This window comes from Anser cygnoides, chromosome 10 (assembly GCF_040182565.1).
Source record: "Anser cygnoides isolate HZ-2024a breed goose chromosome 10, Taihu_goose_T2T_genome, whole genome shotgun sequence".
Classification (NCBI taxonomy): domain Eukaryota; kingdom Metazoa; phylum Chordata; class Aves; order Anseriformes; family Anatidae; genus Anser; species Anser cygnoides.
This window is the reverse complement of record NC_089882.1, coordinates 1,215,901-1,239,629: the sequence shown is the minus strand read 5'-3', so window position 1 is coordinate 1,239,629 and position 23,729 is coordinate 1,215,901. Positions and strand designations below refer to the sequence as shown.

The following is a 23,729-nucleotide window of genomic DNA, read 5'->3' as shown; positions in this document are numbered from 1 at the left end:
AAAGCTATAATACCATAGAAATCTTCAAAGTTTTAGCTCTCATACCTGAAGTCTCATTATTTCTTGTATAGAGTTTTTCATCTGCATCCTGGAAAAAGTTTCCTTTTGTGTTGTGTGTTATATGGGCCATATCAAATTATATCTGTAGACTCACAGAAGTTAGAGATGAATAACTGATGATCTTTTTTGACAGAACAGAGTTCTCCAAACAGTATCGCATTAGGCATAAAACTGATGCTAATCTTGATCATGAAAAAGCCACAAAGCAGTAATAATGCTAACAAAAAGATCAAAGCTAAAAAAAAAAGAGAAGGAGTACAAGACTATTACCTCCCAGATAGCATGCCATGTACTTTAAAGTTTTATTTTGGACAAACTTGACAACTGTGATGCTTTGAGAAAAAACAAATAGAGTATTTGCTAGAAATATCTGATAATGGAAGACTATGACTGGGAATGACCATGATACCCCTTCAAAACAAACAAAAAAATCTTTCAGATGTCCAAATTCTATGTCTGAGCTTCTATCAAACCTGAAAGACAAATCCTTAACACTAATCTTGGATTTAGCTACCTAAGCCAGAGGGTGTGTAAAGAGCATCACATTGCAAAAACTATCATGGAGTTTGATATCAGCGTGCTGTGTTAGTGAAAATTATTTAGCGGAGATAGCGTAGGTCAGTATGCAGGTATTTTAGCACTACTTATTGCTGTCCACATTACTGAAAATAACATCAGCTCATGTTAATTCACCCACTCCTGTTAAAAGAAAGTAGCATAGAGTCAGCATACACAGATGAAACAGATACTATTTTGCAGTAAATACAATAAAGTTGTGGTTGATCTGCTTGATTGGAAGGACTCCTTAACGTATGTTTATCTGAAGAGAAAAGGGGATATGAGGCAAATATTTTGCATTTGCAGGATTTCTGGACAGATGTCCTTTTGTGTATATCTGTGCATGCACATGCATAGCCCAGTGGTGTGGCTCTTGGCACAGATGCTTTTATCTGGAATTGTGGCAACCCTGCACGTGAGTCTTCAATTTATCACTTGATGATTGCACAAGTACCACCTGTGGGTACCTGCCTCTAGGCTGACACAGGGACAATGGCATATGAATTTTGAAAACCAATGGGAATTTGCTTGCCTGGAGTTTCAGATTCTTCATCTATAGAAGTATTTACTAATTATGCCTCTTCTTCCGCACCACAGCAATTTTCTGAAGTCATAAATGCAGAACAGATTTGCCTAAAACACGGTTTTGTCATGTACTCTCATGGTTTTAGTTTATTCTCGCTTATACTTCTGCCATTTAACCTAAACTTTTGTTACATGTCAGAGATCAGAAACATCAAAAGAGATCAGCCATTCTGTTACATCGAATAAAAGCCATGTTTCGTCATGAAGACATTACTTGCAGTAATAATTTCTTAAAAAGGGTCTATCCATACCTGAACTGCATATCTGTATGGGAAGTTCCACTGTGTAGGTTTTAAACGGCTGCAGCATTAATTGACTTGATCTCTTCATTGTATTTTCAGGTTCGTATTTTTACCTATCTGATTGGAAGAGAAGCTGCTTTTGCTGATAACCTGAAGTGGATGGCCTGTGCTAACAAAGGTTAGTTAACCTTCAACAGTGAAAGCCTTGCTTTCGAAACTGTATCCCTGGGTCTTCCTGCATACCTGACCTGTTTTACAGGTACAGTGCCACTGACAACTAATCAAAGAGGATGGGGTTGTTTTTTTTCCAGGAAGAAAAAAACTTATTTTTCCATAGCACACAATTTAAAATATATTTTCTTTCTTAAAACATCTGAATCTTTTTAAGATGTGGTCTTAAATTTTAGTTCAGAGACCAGACCTTAGTTTCAAATTGGTTGTCCTATTGTAGCTGTTACTACTGGTCACAGTTACTTTGGTACATAAAAACACTGGGTGTAAGTCCTGTTGAGTTAGGCACGGTATGTAAAACACCAGACATCCTGTCCCTTGAGGAGCTGGCAGTGTAATTGAAAAAACAGGTTTATATTCTGTAAGGAAGGCGCATTAAAACATGTAAGATGCTGAGATGCTACAGTAAAAGGATTGACTAATATAAGTAAATAAGTAAGAATGATTCAGAGGAAAAAAAAAGCACACTCAAAAAAATAATTATTCTTCAGGTTTTCCTTTCCTCTTGGAAATAAAAAAAAAAAGACAAAACACTTATTTTCCTTTTTGCCACATTACATTATGATGAATTGCATCAGGTGCTATCCATTTAGTCATTATTTCTTTAACTACTGTTATGTCCAGCTGATGGAAATTACTTAGTTTGAAGTCTTGTCTTAATCAGCTAATATTACACTATAATTTAGCTTAAGTAATAGTATAAGAATCCTTTGAAGCATCTTTTTGAAGACAATTTAATCAACAAAATCTTTTAGCTTTTTAGCCCTGCTCTTCAGATTCATAAAGATCTAAGTACAGAAAGTCAGAAATTAGGACCAGGCAATAGAGACTACCTCACTAGATCATCTGGTCCATGTCTTTATTCTCAGAGGGGTCACCTTTGTCATTCTTCAGGACTACTTTGTTCTTTTCAGAGACGTTGCTTCCAGTCAGAATCTTACAAACTAGATCAACTAAACAGTTTAATGCAGTTTAATGACTGTTTCTTCTATACATTTTTTTTTTTTAAACTCTGTTTAGTAGGTACAATACCTGCTTTCTGGTAGCTTACAATTCAAAAAATCTTTTACCTCTAATCAGTAAATAAATACTTTCTTATAGGTTTGAAAATCATAATTGGATTCAACGTAAATCGTCATGTCAGGCAGTATGGATTTAGAGTTTTTCCTTTACAGTTTTCAGCTACAGCTCACCCATTTTCTTTTAGTGAAAGGAGGGATTACAGCACAGACAGATGAGCAGTCTAAAGCTGGTCTAAAGATTGGCTGAATGGCCATGCAATGGACTGCAGTTTACTACTTGCATGGGTGGGCCAAAGTATGTTGTTGTCACTGAGGGTCAATGGCCCTAAAATCAATTTTCCTTGCAGTGATTTTCCCCTTGGAAGCACAATATAGATGAAGGCTGTTTGCAGGGTTTCCAGTTGACTGGACTGTGGACAGCAGTCCTTTCCATCCAAAAGGGTCACAGGGGAAATTCATACCACCTTGCAAAACGTATTTAGCTTCTAGATTCTGATGGTGAAACCTTCAACAACATAACCTCACCCCTCCCCTTTTTCTGTTACATTTCTGTGTATAAGTAAGGCATATCTAGAGGGAGTTCGCTTAATGAAGCAAAACACCAAACCATTTTAAATACATTAAAACATTCAAGAACCCCAATGACCCTCTAGAGTGGTTTGTGAAATTTGCAATGGTTCAAGTCTTCTGTATCGTGAGCCAGTGCACATGAAGGAAAAGAATTAAGATTTACTAACATCCTCAAGTGAACAAAAGTAAGAGTTTCCTAAATGCACAGTGTGCATGTGCCAGATTTTAAAGTAAGCACTTACTACCTTTCCCTCAGCAGTCACTTCCAGTAGAAAGCTGTAAGAGAAAGATGGGAGTTAATGTGTTACTAACAAAACAGACAGCATTAATTTTTTTTTCCAGTGAATTTCTCTGTTGCATTAGCAATTTAACAGCCTCTGTTTTGAATGTTTATTAATTACCCAGCATCGCTGCGGCTGGCATATTGCAAAATGGACAAAGGAGTGGATTCATCAGTACAAAGGAGCAGAAGCTGGGAAAGCACTGAAGAGAAAATGCTTTCAATATCAGAGGTCTGATAGCGGCTATCTAACTGCCAGCAGAGGACAGATCAGCCCTGAGGCAAATTGTGCCCCAGCTGTAGCAGTTTATAGACTATTGTATTAGCAGAGAAGAGTTGCTTACAGGAAGCCCCAGTCACATCCATTCCCATTAATATCATGACCCCAGCACCTCCTGCACTCTGGGCTATTGTGGGGAGTGGCAGGCAGCCAGCTACAGATACTGTTCACCTGCTTGAGAGGCCTCTTAGGGGGAGGGGGTGAATTCTCCATGGGAACCTTACAGCTGCAGTGAAACAATGAATTCCCCCTCGGTCCCTATGCAAAGAGGATTTTTTTTTTAATTCTGATGTTTTATTAGTTGCAATAATGTTACATTTATTTTACGTGTGTCCAGAAAATGAGAAGTGCTGCACTCTATCTAAAAAAAATCTGTTGGAGGCATTTTTAAAAGTTCCATGTCTAATGGTGGACATTTTAGAGGAAAGGAACCTATCCAAAAACTGTAATGGACTGTGTAATATGGAAAGGCAGCCCTCTTGCAGAGCATAAGTATCTTTGTTTAACTACATTGTTATACGTATCTCATGCTTGTCATTACCAAATCTTACCCGTTTCCTTCACGAGTTTTTCCTGCTGGGGACAAAAATTAGTGCTGACTGCAAGGAGCTCTGGGGTAGCATAAGTCACACACCAGGGAACTAAGAAGCAGGTGTTAGAATGCAAAAATTTAAGCATAGGTTTGCTGCTGTTGTTTACATGGCCTCAGCAACTGTGCTCAGAATTTCAGAGCATGTCTTTATCTGATGATAAAACCTTGGTATGGGAAGAGTAAGGTTTTTAAACCCATTTGATCTCTGGATAGGAGTTTAATTTATCAGTGTAGGAAGCTAATTCCTGTGAGGTTTGACATTTGTTACGCACAGTTATGAACATGTGAATCATCAACATGTCTAAATGTACCAGGGAAAATGAACTAAGAGAATATTACCCAATGCTGTCTCTAGCTATGCTATAGTAACTTTTGGTGGAGTTTTCCCAACACGAGAAAATCCAAAACCAAATATTAGAACAAGCATCAAAATATGGGAAAGGTAATTTGTGTAGCTTTTGCAATTCCTTTCTCTTTTCTGTAATGGGAACTAGAACTATAGGAAAACAACCTTTTATATAAATAAGTAAATAGATGAACCATAAATTCATAAAAGATAGCTAACTTTGTATTAAATGACTCATGGAAATGCTAAAATCTTTGTTAAGTTTTCCTAATGTGAATTACAAAAGCACACAAACCATATTTGTAAGGATACAAACCATATTTAAACAGACTAAATCTTCAAGGAACTTTGCAAAGATTGAAAATGAAACCCACACCTGTGATCACATTATAAAAAACCTTGAGAGAATCCATATGGTTGACACTATCTTCATCTAAGACTTGTCTTTTGCATATCTTTAGCAGCAATTTTTACATTTCTTTAAACTTAGTTATTTGAAACTAACCAATTAAAAAAGTATAAAGTCTTCAACATTTTTTCTTTCAACTTTCCTTCTGTTGCAGCCTGATATATGATCTGTGAAATACAGAAATGATATATATATATTTTTCACGCTAAACTCTTTTTCCTCCACTTGCTAACCTTGACTTCTCTAGCTGTCATACTCTCTGGCAAGGAGCACTGCACAGCTAGCCTGCAACTACATGCATGCCAGTATACATGTGCTGATTTACCATCTAGCTCCTTCCAAACAGGATGCTCAATGTCACTTTCACTCTGGGCAGAGCCACAAATTTTTATTTGTCTTTGAGACCTTTATTTCTTTAAGTTTGTTTGAAATTGATTCAGAATAACAGATAGACTTAATCATTATCTCTTTTAGTCTTAGGAAATTAGGATAAAAAAATGTTCTCTCTATTGTGCAGTTTAGGGATACGTTTTGCAAGTACTACAGCAAGAAATGAATATTTTGAATGTAACATGCTGCCTGGAGAGTTTTGTGATATTATGTAAGGTGTCCTATCAGATATGAGAAAAGGAATTCTTAAAAACACTACAAGGAGAAATATCTAATGTAATACCCATCCATATTAACAATACTTGTGAATAAACTGCTCAAGTAGGTGTCTGCTCAAGTTGGCTGTATTTGGTCCAGATGTATCTCTTCTAAACGAACGATAACACACCACCATCAAAAAAACCTACAATGTTCACCATTATCAGTGTCTTGTAATGTGTATCAGACTTTGAAGTGTTAAAAAGCTATTTTTTTCACTTGAAAAACTGACATTAAAACTTTCAGGAGGCAATCAGAGTAAATTCTGGCAAGGTATTCTCTATCTGAAAAGTAACTTATAAGCTGTGATTAAATAAATTTCGAGGCATAGACATCCAAGTGTTTTTTAAGTGAGCCTTTGAGGTTTTGAATTTAATTGAAGTATGATATTGAAAAGTGTTAACTAACTGATTTCAATATGTATGGGTGTGAAAGTATTGTTTGATTAAAAATGACCTTTTCATCGCCTTAGATGCAATGCCAATTTTTCAAGCAGTTAATCTGCTCTGACATTTTAGACATTATTTAATATATATTAAGGGTATAAGTACAGGTGTTACCCTTTTGTTCACTGTACAGCACTTAGTTCAAGCAGATATCTGCTCCGTTTACAATTTTGCACACTGTTGTAAGAGAAGTGCAAATATTGGCATGATATGTACTTGTAGTTTAACCCGGTTGGCAGCTAAGCACCACACAGCCGTTCGCTCACCCTCCCCCCTCCATCTCTGGTATGGGGGAGAGAAACGGGAAAGTGAAGCCTGTGAGTTGAGATAAAGACAGTTTATTAAGACAGGAAAATAATAATAATAATAATAATAATAGTACTACTACTAACAATGTGTATGAAACAAGTGATGCCCAATGCAATTGCTCACCACCCGCTGACCGATGCCCAGCCTATCCCCAAGCAGCCGGCCCCTCCACCCCGGCTAACCACCCCTAAAAATTTGTTTAACATGATGCCAGATGGTATGGAATACCCCTTTGGCCAGTTTGGGTCAGCTGTCCTGGGTCTGTCCCCTCCCAGCTCCTGCTGCACCCCTAGCCTGCTCGCTGGCAGGACAGAGCGAGAAGCTGAAAAGTCCTTGGCTTGGTGTAAGCACTGCTCTGCAACAGTTAAAACATCAGCATGTTATCAGCACTCCTCTCATCCCAACCCAAAGCATAGCACCCTACCAGCTACTAGGAGGAAAATCAACTCTATCCCAGCTGAAACCAGGACAGTACTGAAAAGTTCATGAGCTAAACAGAACAGATAATACTGGAGTGGTGATATAAAATTGCATAGAAAACACTGAAACAAAACAGTGACTAAGTCTGTTCTCTAAGGGCAATTATGGTTGTCCATGGGGACAATTGAAAGTATGTATTTTGGTAGCAGGAGAACAGGAGAGGTGAACATAACTGGAGGTCCCCTTTTGCACGTCTCCCACAAAGAAATGAGCAGTGTTTTGTGTGCTCTTTCCTTTTAGTGATCTGAATCCTGATTTACAGACATTGTACACTATTTTAAGTAGAAGGAAGAAAGGCAAAACGCTTTGTAGTCTACTTGTGCTTCTGCTTTTTTTTCCTGAATTTCTGTGAGTGACCTCGGTTTTTGAGTATGTAACTTGAGGTGTGAACAGTGCCGAACAAATGGCTTCCAATATTGGTTCTCTTTTAAGATTTCTGAAATGAGGCATACCAGAATTCAGACACTTAGAACTGCGTTAAGGAAAGTGTAGATCACCTGCTGTAAAATGAGGGGTCCACACAGTTCTGGTGTATTTTGAATCCTTGACTGAAAGGTTTATAAGCTACAGTGTGTAAATATACATACATACGTGTGTATATATATATATAAGTTATAAAGTTATGTGAATAGCTGGTATTGGCAAATTATCATATCTTGAGTAAGTATTGACATTCATTTACACCAAATGAAAAGGACCAGATAGTGAAATATCCCTTATTACCCACAGGAGAGAGAACCTCACATTTTGATTTTGTAGTCTCAGCAGTGACAAAATTGGAGGAGGCAGCATTTCAGGAAGAGTAATTTAAGCATTGCATTTTCTCATAAGTGTTCTAAGGCAATAATTGGTGAAATCATGCTATATTTTTTATTCTTTTCAACATGGAATTGAATTCATACATAGAATTCCACGTTTTCAAGTACAGGTTCCCTAATTAAACTTATGTCAATCAATTTACTCTGTCAGAAAATATTTTCAACACCTCAGGCAAAAAAAAAACTTGCCTTAATATTGTGTTTAGCGTTCGGTTAATCTCCTCACACAATACTAGACTTAACAGAAAAAAATAAATTTTAAATAAAATTCCTTAAGTAGAATCCTGAATATTTTAACAGTATACTGTATACTGTATTATGAGCATAGTATATAGTATACTATGAGTTCGAATACTATACTACTATACTATGAATATCTGACTTGATAGTATAATAAAATTGATTATGGGGAAAAACTTTTTTCTTATTAAGTTGAAAATATTCATTAAACAACTTCTATGAATTGTCATTTTATAGATCTCTGCCCTTAAGTCTGTCCTTACACTGTGTCTTAATATATACACGTAAATCTATGGCTGGCATGAGATGGAATTTATGTAGAAACATCAGTTTTGTACTCCACAAATTATTGGCAAACGTACCGAATCAGAAAGTTCTAGCTTTCAGACCACAGAGCACCCTTGCAACCTTGCCAGGCCTGGCCCTGTCTGTAATAAGCACAGCTCAGAAGTTCTTTCAAGCTGCCGAGTTTTCTGCTGAAGCTTGATACTGAAGCTCCACAGCAGATATGATCATATCAAAAGACTAAAATTGTGTCAAGACCTTTCATGAAAATTCCATATTGTTCTTTTCTTACTAAAGGAAATGAATGTATACTAAGGGCATTTGAAGCAGCTAAGTAAGGCCTGATGAAACTATAACCTTGAAATTTGTCAGTCCTTTGTAACCTTTTCATGATGTGGGCTCCAGATGCCAAGGTCACTGTGTTGTAAAGGTACTTGACGTCTAAGCAGTGGTAAGGAAGTGGTGACAGCTCAAACAGCGGTGGCCTCTGCTGTTCTCAGTGCTCTCAGGTTGTAGGAGATGTTTCAAAGGATTAACAAAGCTGTGATCACTTAGCCAAGCAATTCTAGTTGCAGTCTCCATTTCTGGTGACCTGGGAAAATAACATATTGCTGTTATCTGAGGTTTAGTAACATTCTACAAGGATGAGCATTTTAGAACATTGTCAGCTACTGTTTTGTGTCTGTAGTTCTAATCAGTAATGCTGCTTGAAACCAGACAAACTTTGGATGAGATGTTTTTGTACAAAGGTATTGATACCAGTTTATATTTTTAAAGTATGCACCATTTAGAAACAAAAAATCCCAAAAATTCTTTACTATCAAGCAACAAAAGGTTTCTGGAAATAGAGAGTTTGGGACAGGCCATGCAGTGATTTATAGCAGTCTTGGGAATGTAGCTCTCCAAGAATGGCCAAGAGTTTTACGGACTTCTTTCACTGGTTGCTACTGCTTGAGGCTGCTTCTCATAAAACATTCCTTCATTGCATTTCTCCTTTGCAAATAAACAAGCAGAAAAAAAAATAAAGACATAACATATCATACTTCATGTTGAAATCTTCTTTAATTTGTTCTGCCTGGTTTATAACTTCAAACTGTGTGTTTTCACAGGCTTTTTTACTCAGATTTCTACTTTAGCTGATGTTCAAGAGAATGTCATGGAATACCTCCACGTTCTTAGCCGACCGAAGGTTATTGACCAAGAGCATGATGTAGTATGGACTGAAGCATATGTTGACAGCACTGTAAGTCTGCATAAGAAAGTATTTAATATAGGTTTACTACATATAATTAGGAATTTGGAGTATAACCGTTGTAGTAAAAACACTAGGTGTGTATTTTTGTCACTGGAATGCTCCAATTCTATGTGAAAATCAGGATTTGATATCTTTGTTACAATCAAATAGTTTGAAATTACTGAACTTCAGCAGATACTTATACATTGTAAATTACATAGAAAACAATGAAACAAACGTGAGTCACAGCATCATTTTTGAATTTATGACTGGTGGTTTTACTCGGGTGGGCGGCCGAGCTCCACCACAACCGCTCTCTCACTCCCCCTCCTGAAAGAGGAACGGGGAGAAAATACGATGAAAAGGGCTCAAGGGTTGAGATAAGGATGAGGAGATCGCACAGTAATTATCGTGATGGGCAAAACAGACTCAGCATAGGGAGATAGTAAGATTTATTGCTTATTACTAACAAGCTAGGGAAGTGAGAAACAAAGGAAAGAAACCAAAAGCACCTTCCCCCCCATCCACCCTCTTCCACCTCCTCCCCCCCCCGAGTGGCGCAGGAGAACAGGGGAATGGGGATCATGGTCAGTCTATAGCGCTTCTTCTCCGCTGCTCCTTCTCAGTCACTCTCGTCCCCTGTGCTGTGGGGTCCCTCCCACGGGATGCAGTCCTTGGTGAACTGATCTGGCGTGGGCTGCCCACAGGCAGCAGCTCTTCAAGAACTGCTCCAGATATGGGTCCGTACCACAGGGTCCATCCCTCAGGAGCAAACTGCTCCAACCTGGAACCCCACGGGCAGCAGCTTCTGCCAGGTCACCTGCTCCTGCGTGGTCTCCTCTCCACGGGCTGCAGGTCCAGCCCGGAATCTGCTCCGGCAGGGGTCTTCCACAGGGTGCAGTCTCTGTTGGTGCAGGTCCACCTGCTCCACCGTGGTCTCCTCCACGGGCTGCAGCGTGGAATCCTACTCCACCGTGGTACTCCATGGGCTGCAGGGGGACAACCTGCTTCACCATGGTCCTCACCACAGGCCGCAGGGGACTTCTGCTCCAGTGCCTGGAGCACCTCTCCCCCTCCTTCTTCACTGACCTTGGCACCTGCAAGGCTGTTCCTCACTCCTCTCACTCTCCCAGCTGCTGTGTGTCACAGCATTTTTTTTCCCCTGTCTTAAATATGCTCTCACAGAGGCGCAAAACAACATCACTTATTGGCTCAGCTCTGGTCAGCAGTGGGGCCCTTACCAAACATGGGGCAGCTTTCTACATCCTTCTCACAGAAGCCACCCCTATGGCCCCCTGCTACCAAAACCTTGCCACGTAAACCCACTACAATGACCTCCAAATGTACATTTTTCTTACTAAAAATGGACATTGAACAGAAATTGATTGGATTGAGTAACCATTTCTTCTGTATGTTTTAAAACATACAGAATATATGAATAAGTCAGTATAAAAACAGATTGACAAGAATCAATATTTTTAGTATAGAAAGGTAGATGAACAGCTAGGTGACAACTGTGATGTCCTGGGGGAAGAACAGCAAGAAGATTCTGCCTTTTAGTGTGGATTGAATGGGTGATCTGTTAACAAATTTGTCGCAACCTTCTAATTTTAACTTGATATCCTGTGAAACATTAGAGTTGAAGCAGAATTTTCTGTTATGCAGTGACTGAGCGCACCATCTTTTTTAGTATCATTTGGGGTAAAAATTCAGATTTGTAGATAAGGGTTGTTCATTTTCATGTGTTGATCTAAAATAGTTTTTAGTTTATTTTCTTATTTTTTTTTAATCCAGTTAAAGTATTTTGGTTTGGTTCTATGTTATCCATAGAACAGGAGTTTGCAGCAAATATCTGTCATATGGTACAATATGATGCCAAGTATTTAATGTAATGAATAGAAGATCACAGATGACTAGTGGCAATTTTTTTTTCTTCTTTTTGTTCTATATACCTCTGGAAAAATAGGGCAAGGCAGGAAAAACTCACCGGCTTCACTTTTTTTTTTTTTTTTAATGTGATTTTTCATTTGTTTTGAAAGTCTGGAATGCTTTCTGGAGGTTTAAATTGACGCAAAAATCTTAAAAAAAATCACAAAAACAAACCCAAAAAACCCACAACCATGCTGTGAATAGAGTTTTGCTTCATCTTCTCATTTGTTTAGGTCCTTCCTATTCTTCAGCTGGTGCTATGGGTAATATAAAATAAATACTAAAACCGTAGCTACTCAGAAGAAACAAAAACTTGCGTGGACATAAGGTTTTATTTTTTCGGAGCAACTTTACTCATCTCTATTCCTTTTTTTAAGAAGGTGTTAATCCAGTTTCTTCTGTGTTCTCTTTCTGTTATTGAAATGCAACAGGGTGAGAAGAAAACTACCTCTTTTTCATTCCATGAAATGGGGAGATGACTAAGAAAATCTGTTTCTCATTCACCGCTTGGATTTATATTCTTGAAGTAATCAACGTGTATATGTTAAAGGGAGTTTGTCTATTTGCTAGAGAGAGTAGCAGAAAAAGATCCATGTAATTGGTGTTTTAGTGCAACTCTCCTTTTTGCTATTGGCCTTTGAATCTTGGATTAAAAGTGTTGTTGCAAATGAAATCTTTCTTTCTCAACACCAAGTTCTTCCTTTTCCCTACCAACCAAGTACAAAATTCTGTTTCAGAATTAAGAAACTAGCTGGGTAGCTGGGCCCAAAGAGTCGTGGTGAATGGAGTTAAATCCAGTTGGAGGCTGGTCACTAGTGGAGTCCCCCAGGACTCAGTACTGGGGCCAGTCCTCTTTAATATCTTTATCGACGATCTGGATGAGGGGATCGAATGCACCCTCAGTAAGTTTGCAGACGACACCAAGTTAGGTGTGTGTGTTGATCTGCTCGAGGGTAGGAAGGCTCCGTAGGAGGATCTGGATAGGCTGGACCGATGGGCTGAGGCCAACTGTATGAGGTTCAATAAGGCCAAGTGCCGGGTCCTGCACCTGGGGCACAACAACCCCAAGCAGCGCTACAGGCTGGGAGATGAGTGGTTGGAAAGCTGCCTGGCAGAGAAGGACCTGGGAGCACTGGTTGATAGCTGGCTGAATATGAGCCAGCAGTGTGCTCAGGTGGCCAAGAAGGCCAGCAGCATCCTGGCTTGTATAAGAAGCAGTGTGGCCAGCAGGTCTAGGGAGGTGATTGTCCCCCTGTACTCAGCTCTGGTGAGGCCGCACCTCAAGTACTGTGTTCAGTTTTCGGCCCCTCGCTACAAGAAGGACATGGAGGTGCTCAAGCAAGTCCAGAGAAGGGCAACGAATTTGGTGAGGGTTCTGGAGAACAAGTCTTACGAGGGAGCTGGAATCGTTCAGCCTGGAGAAGAGGAGGCTCAGGGGTGACCTTATCGCACTCTACAGGTACCTTAAAGGAGGCTGTAGCGAGGTGGGGGTTGGTCTATTCTCCCACGTGTCTGGTGACAGGATGAGGGGGAATGGGCTAAAGTTGCACCAGGGGAGGTTTAGGTTGGGTATTAGGAAGAACTTCTTTACTGAAAGGGTTGTTAGGCATTGGAATGGGCTGCCCAGGGAAGTGGTTGAGTCCCCATCCCTGGAGGTCTTTAAGACCTTTAAGAGATCTTTAAGAGATGTTTAGATTTAGAGCTTAGTGATATGGTTTAGTGGAGGACTTGTTAGTGTTAGGTCAGAGGTTGGACTAGGTGATCTTGGAGGTCTCTTCCAACCTAAATGATTCTGTGATTCTGTGGATTATGCGGGGTGTGTAGATGCAAGTGCATAGTTCAGAACACTAGAGGGAGCGTAGGGCAGGGATGTTGATGAGAAAACGAAATTAAAAAAAAAAAAAAAATGCAGTGGAGATGTTGCATTCTTGAATGAAGGAACTACTCAAATGCTAGCTCTCTTACTCCAAAACAACACCGTTTCAAGTTCTGCTCTCTCTCTTCTTTTTTCATTCTTTTGTCTCAGGCTAATTAACATCCCTATGCACATACACACACACATGTATAAACGTCTGAGAGCTCCACTCAGGGCCTTAATGGGTTGGATGGTACAAGAAAAAAGATTTAAAACCAGAATACAGTGATCTGCTTAGCTGCAAACCATCTCTCTCCTCTCCCCTCCCAATTAAAAAAAAAAAAAATCAGGATGAATTGGGACAGTCAGATACCAAAGTCTGGGAATAGCAACAAAGGCAACCTTATAACAAACCAGATGTGCCTCTGCCTCAGCTAGAGATGCCCAAGAGCTATTTTCGATTCCTTAGCCATCTCTAGTGTTTTGGCATTAAAATGCCACCTAAATGGTCCTCTACATCCCATGGCTTGTTGAGTTTTGCAGGCAGTTTGTGTCCCCGCCCCTCCCTGGATGCCTCTTAGACCCTGATAGCTAAGAAATAGTGTCTTGCCAGAAAACTTAAATGTTCTTACATCCAGCAGTGTCAGAACAACCATGGCTAGATTGCCAGGACCACACATATGGATGTAATCGGTGTCACTGTGTCTTGATGGAGTATACCTTCCCTGCTCTTTTCTCACCAAATGTGACCTGCTGTGCTGTTTTAGAGCAAGCAGCAGTATGCTGGAGCATACTAGGATCCAGCCAGAAACATTATCATTGACTTGAAGTCTGATTCTTCTGACATAGGAGTGATGTAATCTTAAAAACATGTCACTGACTCTCAGAAGAATTTAATAAATTCCTGAAATCATTTGAAGTTAGGTTTGTGGAGAACTGGGCTGATCCTCGTTGTACTCTGTTCAGGAATTTACTTGAGAAATGGTCTTTAGAGGCTATCTTGAGCTAATTCCAAGGTCAGCTTCACAACAGTTGGAGTGTAATTCATGCAGCAGGCTGGTAGCTTAGGCACTGTAAATACCATTAGACTAAGATGTTGGGATTTTAAAGCATGCAAATATATCAGCTGGTGTGTAGTCTCCAGATTCTGTCCTGTGATTCTATATTCCACACCTTTCCCTAACATCAGTCTCTTTTCCATTTGTACCCCTCTAGTCAGTAGTTTGATATGCACTGGGAGTAAGCTTCGTTGGATCTGTGCAAGTCCATGGGAAAGATTATTTGGGGTGTCAAGAGTGAGGGGACAGGCAGATCCTTCTTGATGAAGTGTAATAGAAGAAGAGACCATCTTGCTACATGTTGGTGTTCAGCTGCGTAGCCTAGACGTTGTTCTGTAAGAGTTGCAGGTAGGACAACCATACAGCGGGCCCTGGATGGTGAAGTCTGGACAGCATTCCAACAGATCAGTCTCAGTGTAACTTTTCTGCCTCAAAATTAGGTCAGATTTGGATCTGACATTGCTGCTTTAACATCAGTAGGGCCTACAAGTACGTAATGCTTCAGAAAATAAAATACCTTAATGGGTGCTTAAAAATGGACTTGGATTTCTAAATGAAAGCTTCCAATGGCACTTTTTGCTGAGTAGATAATAATTATAAAATATAAAAGTATTTTAGGAGGGGCATAATATTAAAATGGTCAATGACGTCTTTTAAGCATATGTGCAGCCATAGCAAGTCAATACAAATGACGGTACTGGGGGGAAAAAGGAAAAGTGCCTGGGCACTGGGATATTCCAGTAAACTGATGTATAGAACTAGTCTCTTGGGGATTCTGATAATTATCTATAAAGTAGAGAAGCCCTTAATTCACTCTCTTGATAGTGTCTGGAATGTGGAGAAGCGTTACTTTTTTTCTGCAGGAAATAAAAATAAATAAATAAATAAATAAATAAATAAATAAATAAATAAATAAATAAATAAAGACTGGACTGGCACCTGAGTTCCTGCTGCTTAAATGCTTACAACTGACAATTTGTTTATTGGAGCATGTAACTTGACCTACTTGGACCTTTGCTGACTCTTCCTGGTGAAATTTGTTTCTCACAAGTGTACCTTAGGATATTCTCTGGATCTAATGCACCATTGAGTTCATCTCCTTCAGGCTATTAGTTTCAAGCTGTGAGCAGATTCAGGCATGCATTATCATGTTGACCCTGCTCAGTTTCCATCTGGAGGATTCCTTTGCATAAAAAGGGCAAATTATTATTTAATATTTTGAGATGGCTGGTGCTTCAGAAGTTGAGTTAATTAAAATACAAAAAGCATTCAGAATCGTTACAGGTCATGACTTGTCATAATATGAACTGTGAGTGGTTTTTACTCCATACTCTGCTTCAAGTACTATATGTCCATTCTTCATTCACGCTATTCCCCCCGTCTCATAGATGTGCATCAAATTATGGATTTTAGTTTAATTTCTACAATTGCTGTAAAAAAAAATATATATATATATATATTAAAAACAACAACAACAAAAACCAAACAAACAGGATTTTTTTTGGAAATATTTTCCAACCAAGAGCCTGATGCTGTGCTAGTAAGGCAACCTGTCCAACAACCTTGTTTCCCCTTATGGTGGCAGTAAGTTGGGGTAGCTCCACTGAACTAAAGCCTATTATGCTATTATGCTTGCCTTTTTTCCATCCAGGAGTTTTGAGTGAGGTATTATGCTGTTTACTACTTCTCCCATGCACTCAATTTTCTTTGTGCTCAATGCACAGAAGAGCTTTTATGAAGTAACAAAAATTAAATACTACCCTATTTCCACTAGCTTCTATTCCCAGAGATACCTTCAAATATTTTTGGTAGCACAAGTTAATTGTGCTATTATAATAAGTAGGTGTAATTAGCATTTTTATCATGGTAAAAGGTTCACTATTTCAAAACTAACTTATAGATCGTAGTATTGGAATGCATTAAAATGCATCATAGTGTTCAGAATTCTCATGTATATCTACAGCAAGTAAATATTGGTAATCACTGCAGAACTGAATGTCAGGAAATGTCATTAATCAGCAGCTGCAAAAAGAAAATTTACACACAGGCAGTAATTTTTTTTTTCTTTTCATGTCAGTTTTAAAAATCAGAAAAGAGTTTTGTTTGTTTGTTTGTTTTGTTTTGTTTTCCTCAATACTACCTAGGAGTTGGTTACATGATCTAAACTTTCCTTTGTGGTCAGCATCACTTAATCTCTACTGATTAATGGTTCTTTATTAGAACAAGTCATCAACATTGACTGATTCTGAGGTTCCCAAGAAAATTTCCATTTCTTGCTTTGACATTTATTTAAGTGAATTCAATCAGGAAAAGGAAATCCCATGCTTGGATATCAGGCATTCCATCAGGTAAGTTTGTTCTTAAAATAAGGTTCTTTAAGCACTGCTTTGTCTGCTATGGATCTACAGTCATCTTTTGACAACAGAAATATGGGATAACAAATGAAAAGTAGCCCAGGAAATGCCTTTTCATCAGCTCTGCAGCCTAAATTAATTTTCCTAGGAAAAAAAAAAAACAACAAACAATTCCAACTATTTCATCTTTTCCAAAGCTTCTGTAAGAAAATGATTGCAGTTTGAGGATGCACACCATCTGCTCCAGCAATTATGGTCTGCTGTATTTGCACTGGGATCTTATAGATAGCACTTAAAAAATAACTATGGTGATCACTGCAGATACTTGTACATATAACAAAAAATAAATCCTGCACATACTTATATATAGGTGCAATATCCCTTTAGGCTGATGATTAGTGGGTTGTCTGTGGAAATCTTCACTGACAGTCCAATAAAAACAATCTGTGAGCCATGACTTTTATGATTTCTGTGGCCCAAAATTTCCAGTCACCATAATTAAGCATTCTCATTTGCTACTGAACAGTTCTAACCTGTTTGTTTTACTGCTGAATCTAGAGTAAATGAATTACCATTAGCAACATTAACTGTTTCAAATTCAGTAAGATCTGTGTCAACTGTCAAAACATAATGAGTGCTCAAGATAGTAAATGAATAAACCTCTCAACTGAATAGAATTAATGCATATTCATTATCTTTTAAGATGCAGCTCAAAAATAACAATGGATGTTCTTTTTTTGTTAGCAAATGCACATCCAATTTACTTATGTTAGGCAGTAGGGTGCTAATCAGTGCAAGGAACACTGTGCCATTTTAATTTGAGCTTAGAGCCCTTGTGCACAACATCAGTACAAGAGACATGGTGCAGCGTGTCCCAGTAAAACGCACAATTTGGGAACTGTCCCCCATTCCTGAAATGAAAATCAGGCCATGCACAGGAAAATAAAGATCATAATGACCCGATGGTAATATTGATACTTTAAGAATATGTATGCTGCTCCATACAATAAATACAGATTAGGACACGCATAAGCATGGGTACCAGCTGTGCCCATACATGATATGTGTGTGTACCTTTTGGCTTTTGAAGTAAACTACTTTGATAAATGATGTTTGCTTTAATCCATTGCTAGTGATGGAACTTATACTACGTGATGGCAATTTTCATATATTTCATTAAGTGCAGAATATTACTACAGAGAGCTAATTGTTAGTTGTCAGAACCACTAGAAAAAATGTTGTAAGGAAATAGCAATATTTATTTTAATGAATTAACACTTTTCATGTGTATAGCCATATATAGTATTTACACTATAAAATGCTATACACTGTACATCAAAAAGATGTTTAAAACATCAAAACCACAAACAAAAACAAAAGTCCTGCACTTAAAGAGGAACATAAAATTTCCTGCTGGGGATGTGGAACATGGAATGCCATCTGTATTATATGGCACTGAGAAAACTGATTATGTTTGGACCTCTATTTCATAGCAGATGGGTTCATTAAATTTAATAGCCTCCAGAGCCTTTAGAAACTGTTAAAAACATGTGGAACATGCTGAGACACTTCACTTCTCGCCCCACAGTCATTATAACTCTGGCACAGACTATAAATATTACAGTACTTTATTTCTATTGAAACGGATTACTATTAAAATTATTTTTCCTAGTGTACATTTGCATGAGAAATACAAAATGAAAATCCTACTTTTTCAGACTTGAGATATGCAGTTGATTTCTTTAAATGCATTTTACAGTTCTTTGCACTTGGAGGCTTTGATATAGAACTTATTTTTATCTTCTTCCTGCAACACCATCGAGCAGCTGTAATGCCACCGCAAAGTTCGGTCTTAAGCAGCTCTGCTCTCAGTGTGGCGCAAGTACGACAAGCATTATATTAGTGCATAGAAATCAGAGCAGTGTTATGTCTTGGCTTCTAGCTTCATGTAGATTCTCTTCTAGTGTTTTATATAATAGGGTAACTTTAACTTTCATCTTTCATAACTGGAGCAAATAGACACTAAATATTTAATTTCAAAGCAGAGCAGTTCCTGCAGAAATGTTTCTTAGAGTAAAAATTCATTTCTTTTTTAAAATATTCTCAGAATTTGATTACTAAGGGAACATTACATAGCTCTTTACTTTTTGATTTTCAATTATTTCAAATGAGAACAGGGAAATTTTAGATGCTTAATATATTTAAGTTTAGATGTTGTAGATGTTTGTGTTTTGACAATTGTCTAATGTTCTTCCACCTTGCATTTACAAGTTCTAATGTTTAAAGTAATATATGTGTGTTTCACAAATTTTGTCATATTTGATCGTGATTTTTTTTCCAGAGAATACACCAGTGACACTATAACCGTATCCCATTATTATCCTACAATGCAGTTCTCGGTAATGCACCTCCATTTCTGTTTCCTTTTCTGGTGAATGATGTGGCCATCCACAATTTCTTTTGCTGTTTTCTAAGGCCACACTCGTTTTTAGTTTGTTCTGACCTTTTTAATGAGAATTTTCTCCTTCACAACACTGACTCCAATTTTGTCACTGACCATTGCTGATATTATTACCTGGAACTCCAAAACCACTAAAAACCTACTAGGGTAGAGGATGTATGACAAGATTAAATAATGATGACTTCCTAATATAATTTACATTCAAAATATTAGGTAAGAGTTACTAGTTGTTTAGAAGGGGCGAAAAGAATAGTGTGAAGACACAGTAGAGGTCATCACAATAAGCAACGATCTGTCTATAAGATCTCAAATGAGAAGGGCAATAAATGAAAATACACAACCATGTTCAAATCTTTCAAATCATAGTGTTTTCTACAGGGTTCCCCTACAAGTGCTGTTTATCCAGATCTTAAAAATTGCAGAGTTCTTGCTTGTGTTTGATTAAACTTATTTCATGGAAGTATGGGGGCAGTCCAGTATTTACAGCTTGAATAATGTTTCAGAGCAGTTACATCCCTGAAACACATCATGTGATTGAATTTTGGAAGTCAGAGAATTTGGTAAGTTTTAAATGTTATATGAACACATTTTGCTGTTTTGTGAGCTGTAAAGTGCAATGATATTATATTAGGACTTTCTCATGAATTGTTAAGGTTTTCTCTGTTGCTTTTACCATAAATACGATGTCTCTTGTGCCTCGATTACTTTGCACCAAATAACTGTTTCTTCTTATATGAAAACTGATTGGATGTATGTTAAAAAGAATACATAGAATTACAACTGTCTGTACGGTTCGCCTGCTGTATGTTCTGTCACCAGTTACTATATCCAAATTGCAGAGAATTGCTCTGCTGTTGAATATGATTAACAGGCGTATTCATGCCAAAAAGAGTATTGGTCTCATTTGCAGACACCTGCACACTAGAGATAGAGCAGTTAGGATCATTTCCAGCTGTGGTCTGCCAACGAAATACAGCCCCTCTAGGTGAGGGGACAGAAAATGCTTTTCATTTCCAGTATGTATCACAGAGAATTTTCTGTTTTTACTATGACACAGAAATGAAAATCAGAAGGTGATGAGTCACTAACTAGAGGGAGAATTTGTTTCTAGATTTCCATGTTATGTTGAATCCTACATTTAGGAAGGCATGTCTGTTGTTAATGAATATAACTACCTAAAGACATTTACTGATTACTGATACACATTACTGATAACCGTTTGTCTTTGATCTCATGATGGCCACCTTGCTGTGAGTTTTCGCAATTGTTAATTTATTTTCAAAATACACATTGGGCATTTGATTCTCAAATATTTATACAAAGCCTGAACACTATTTTATGAAGATTCATTTGCTTGGCTTAGGGAATATGCCACCTTCCCTTACAAAGCTAAAATGTACATTTACACATCTATCCAAGCTTAATTCCTGGCTTTCTCACTGTAGCATTTATGCAGTATTTTTACACACAATTTGTTTCTTCTTATTTTTTATGCTGAAATTTTGCGGATTTTTTTAATGATGGATCCCTTGGTGTTTGCCCTTTCATAGAGCAAACTATCATCTCTTGGTAAAAGCAAGAAAAGGTGATTCCCTTCACAAAGATGTTTGAAGCTTTTCATTGAGCAGTTGTGCATAAGCTGCCTTTGCTGCTGCTTTCTGGTGCCCTTTATCGATATCTTCTGTGGATTTCTTCTCATGAAATTAAATTGTGCTAACACTTCAGTGCCTTATTTCTTTCCTTTAAAATGCATCCTCTATTGTTTATCAGCTAAATCACCTTATGAGCATATGGTATTTGCCTCATTATACCCTCCAGCAGACTGCCTTTTTCAGAGCAGTTCTGGGCCATTGGCTTACTGATATCATGGTATTTTGTGGTAGCTAAATAAAAGTCTGTACAAAAGTTTTCCTTATTCAGAAGTGATAAATGGGAAAAGAAGAATATAACGCAATGCATTATCATAATGCACAATCCCCAGCATAGCAATGAGTTTGGGACAGGTAAGAGTGAATAACAGTTTATTATTTGTATCATTAATGTTGGGTAACAGACATGGCAGATTGTTCCTTGTATAAAAACGTTCAATATTTTAGTTCTAAAAGAGAAATAGTTCCAGCACTTTGGTCTGTACTGATTTCAGTCTTTGCATCAGATTTCTAGAATCAACTAGTTGATTTCAAAATACTTTTAGAAGGACAAATGAAACAAAAAACATCGGATTAGATGATCTTAGACGTCTTTTCCAACCTGAATGATTCTATGAATCTATGAAAAAGAAGCTTAAACTTGTGTTGCTTTAAGTATTGTGAATAGGTTTGGTCAGTCTTTTGATGTTGGAGAATATTTTTATACGGAATAGAAATCTTTTTATTATCAGCCTAGCCTCTGTGACACAAAATGATCTATAAATCTTTTAAAAGATCAGTTTTGCCTTCACACCTGTAAAGAGAGTCCCCTAAAATAAGAAAATGTTGACTTCTACAGGTAACTTTGACATCAAGTAGTTTAGAATCTGTTTCTCTATTGCATGTTTTGTTTTCACACTTCAAACTGTACTGATTTTGAAATGATGCTGTTTGCATCTAATAGAGTAAATTCTTACAAAATACACGTGCCACAAGATTATATTGAATATCTGATAGAAATTGTGCTTGATACAAGCTTTCAAAGCTAGGGCCTAACAAACCTTCATTATACTATATAGTAAAATTACTATATGTAATTGAGTCCTGTTAGGTTGTGAAGTTTTCAGCAAGGGAGAAAGGTTGGAAATACTGATTATAGCAAGCTACTCTAACCTGTACCCCTGAAATGGATGGATTGATTGTGAGAGCTATATGAAGAGTGAGAGAAAATGGAAGCAGAGTATTGCTAAACCCTCCACTTTTGGCAGAGCAGCTCACTGAACACACAGAAAAAAAAATGGTACTATACAAAAAAAAAAAAAGATGGAGAAAAGTGTGTTTGGGGATAATTCAGATGTATTCTTCCTACATCCATTCTCTTTCTAGAGAATGTTGGATGATAACAAAATAGACTATAGAAAAACCACATCTGTCTTACAAGTACAATCTCATTTAATTCAATCAGAGTAACATACTAAAAATCATAGATGCAGTTAGTAAATGTAAGCTTTAGAAAAAAAATCTGGCTTGCTTTACACGTTCATTAAGTTAGATACACTCTCATCCCTCCTCAGAAAGTGGTTATCTTCAGAGGTTGGTCTTGCAATCATATATGAAGCAAGTAAGATTTAAGAAGCAAATAAGATTTAATATACAGCAAGATCAAAAGCCTACTGAATTCATTGAGAGATACTCATTGACTCTAATAGGTATTGGATAAGACTCTTGTTTCATTTTGCATTCAGGTCAGAGTGGATTTTGTGATGGGAGAAAGAGGATATGTCTCTAGCCTCTAAGAGGATTTGTGATTAAGAAATGTTTTTTCATTTGTGTCAAAGATGGATGGTCACGTATGTGAGAATAGATGAATTAATATGTACATATGCACTTAAGGTGCACCTTAGATGGGTTCATTTTTTCCTTCGCCCTCTCTCTCCCTTCCCTTTCTCCCTTTCTTGGTACTTCAGAACAAATCTTTATAGTACAAAGACCTTTCTTTTGCTTTTTTTTCTTTGAATTACAAGTATGACTTTTTCAGCTTCAATTTTGCTACAGTGCAGTTATGTTTCTCTTACTAGAAATATTTCTCTGGGAGGGATGCTCATGCTATTATCTGTCATCATCCTAGTGTTTTTTTTCTAAATGTCTCATTTAGAAAATAATTAACATTAGTAATTAAAATGAAACTATCTGTTCTTCTAGAGGTGGTACAAATGATAATAAATTTTAAAGAGCAAATAAGGAGAAAGTCTAACCATATAATTTGATTCCATTTTACATGGATGAAAAGCAGTTTTATACGTCTTACAAGTATGTTAGATATCATATAAAGATGCTGAACTTTAGAAAGTAAAGATGCTGAATTTTAGAAATTCTGCGTGTAGACAAAATGGACACTGGATTTTTGTGCTGGACAGTATAAAACCTCTTGGATGCTTTTAAGGATGAACAGTAGAGTGTGTGGTTAACTGGAATGTAATGTGAGGGTTGTTGTTGTTTTTAACCAGACTTCAGAGATATGATCCGTTTCTGAGCTCTTTCTCAGTTTCTAGCTCAGTTTGCTTCTGCACCCTGTTTTGGCTTCCCTGGTTATTCTCTTGTGGTGGTTTAACACCAACAGGCAACTAAACACCACCACGCTACTGTCTCACTCCTCAAAAGGACGAGGGAGGAAAATGTGTTGAAAAAAGCTAGTAGACTGAGATAAGAACAAGGAGATCACTCATGAGTTATTGTATCACTTATTACTCAGAATAAGTCAGATTAGTATAATTTATTGCCTATTAATAAGAGACTAGAACAGTGAGAA

At 37.6% G+C, this 23,729-nt stretch overlaps 1 protein-coding gene across 23 annotated transcripts in view; it reads left to right on the top strand.

Annotated features, from left to right (window-relative positions):
• The window catches only part of CACNA2D3 (calcium voltage-gated channel auxiliary subunit alpha2delta 3), a 531,247-nt gene that overhangs the window by 365,986 nt on the left and 141,532 nt on the right, over window positions 1–23,729 (top strand). For all 23 annotated transcript variants that reach the window (XR_007158072.2, XR_007158070.2, XR_007158069.2 and 20 more), the window contains 2 exons: window positions 1,545–1,623; window positions 9,511–9,644. Coding sequence is in view for 20 of the 23 variants with exons in the window: in XM_013188465.3 (XP_013043919.1) it covers window positions 1,545–1,623; window positions 9,511–9,644 (213 nt within the window). In the remaining 3 variants the exon portion in view is untranslated. The remainder of the gene's footprint in view (window positions 1–1,544; window positions 1,624–9,510; window positions 9,645–23,729) is intronic.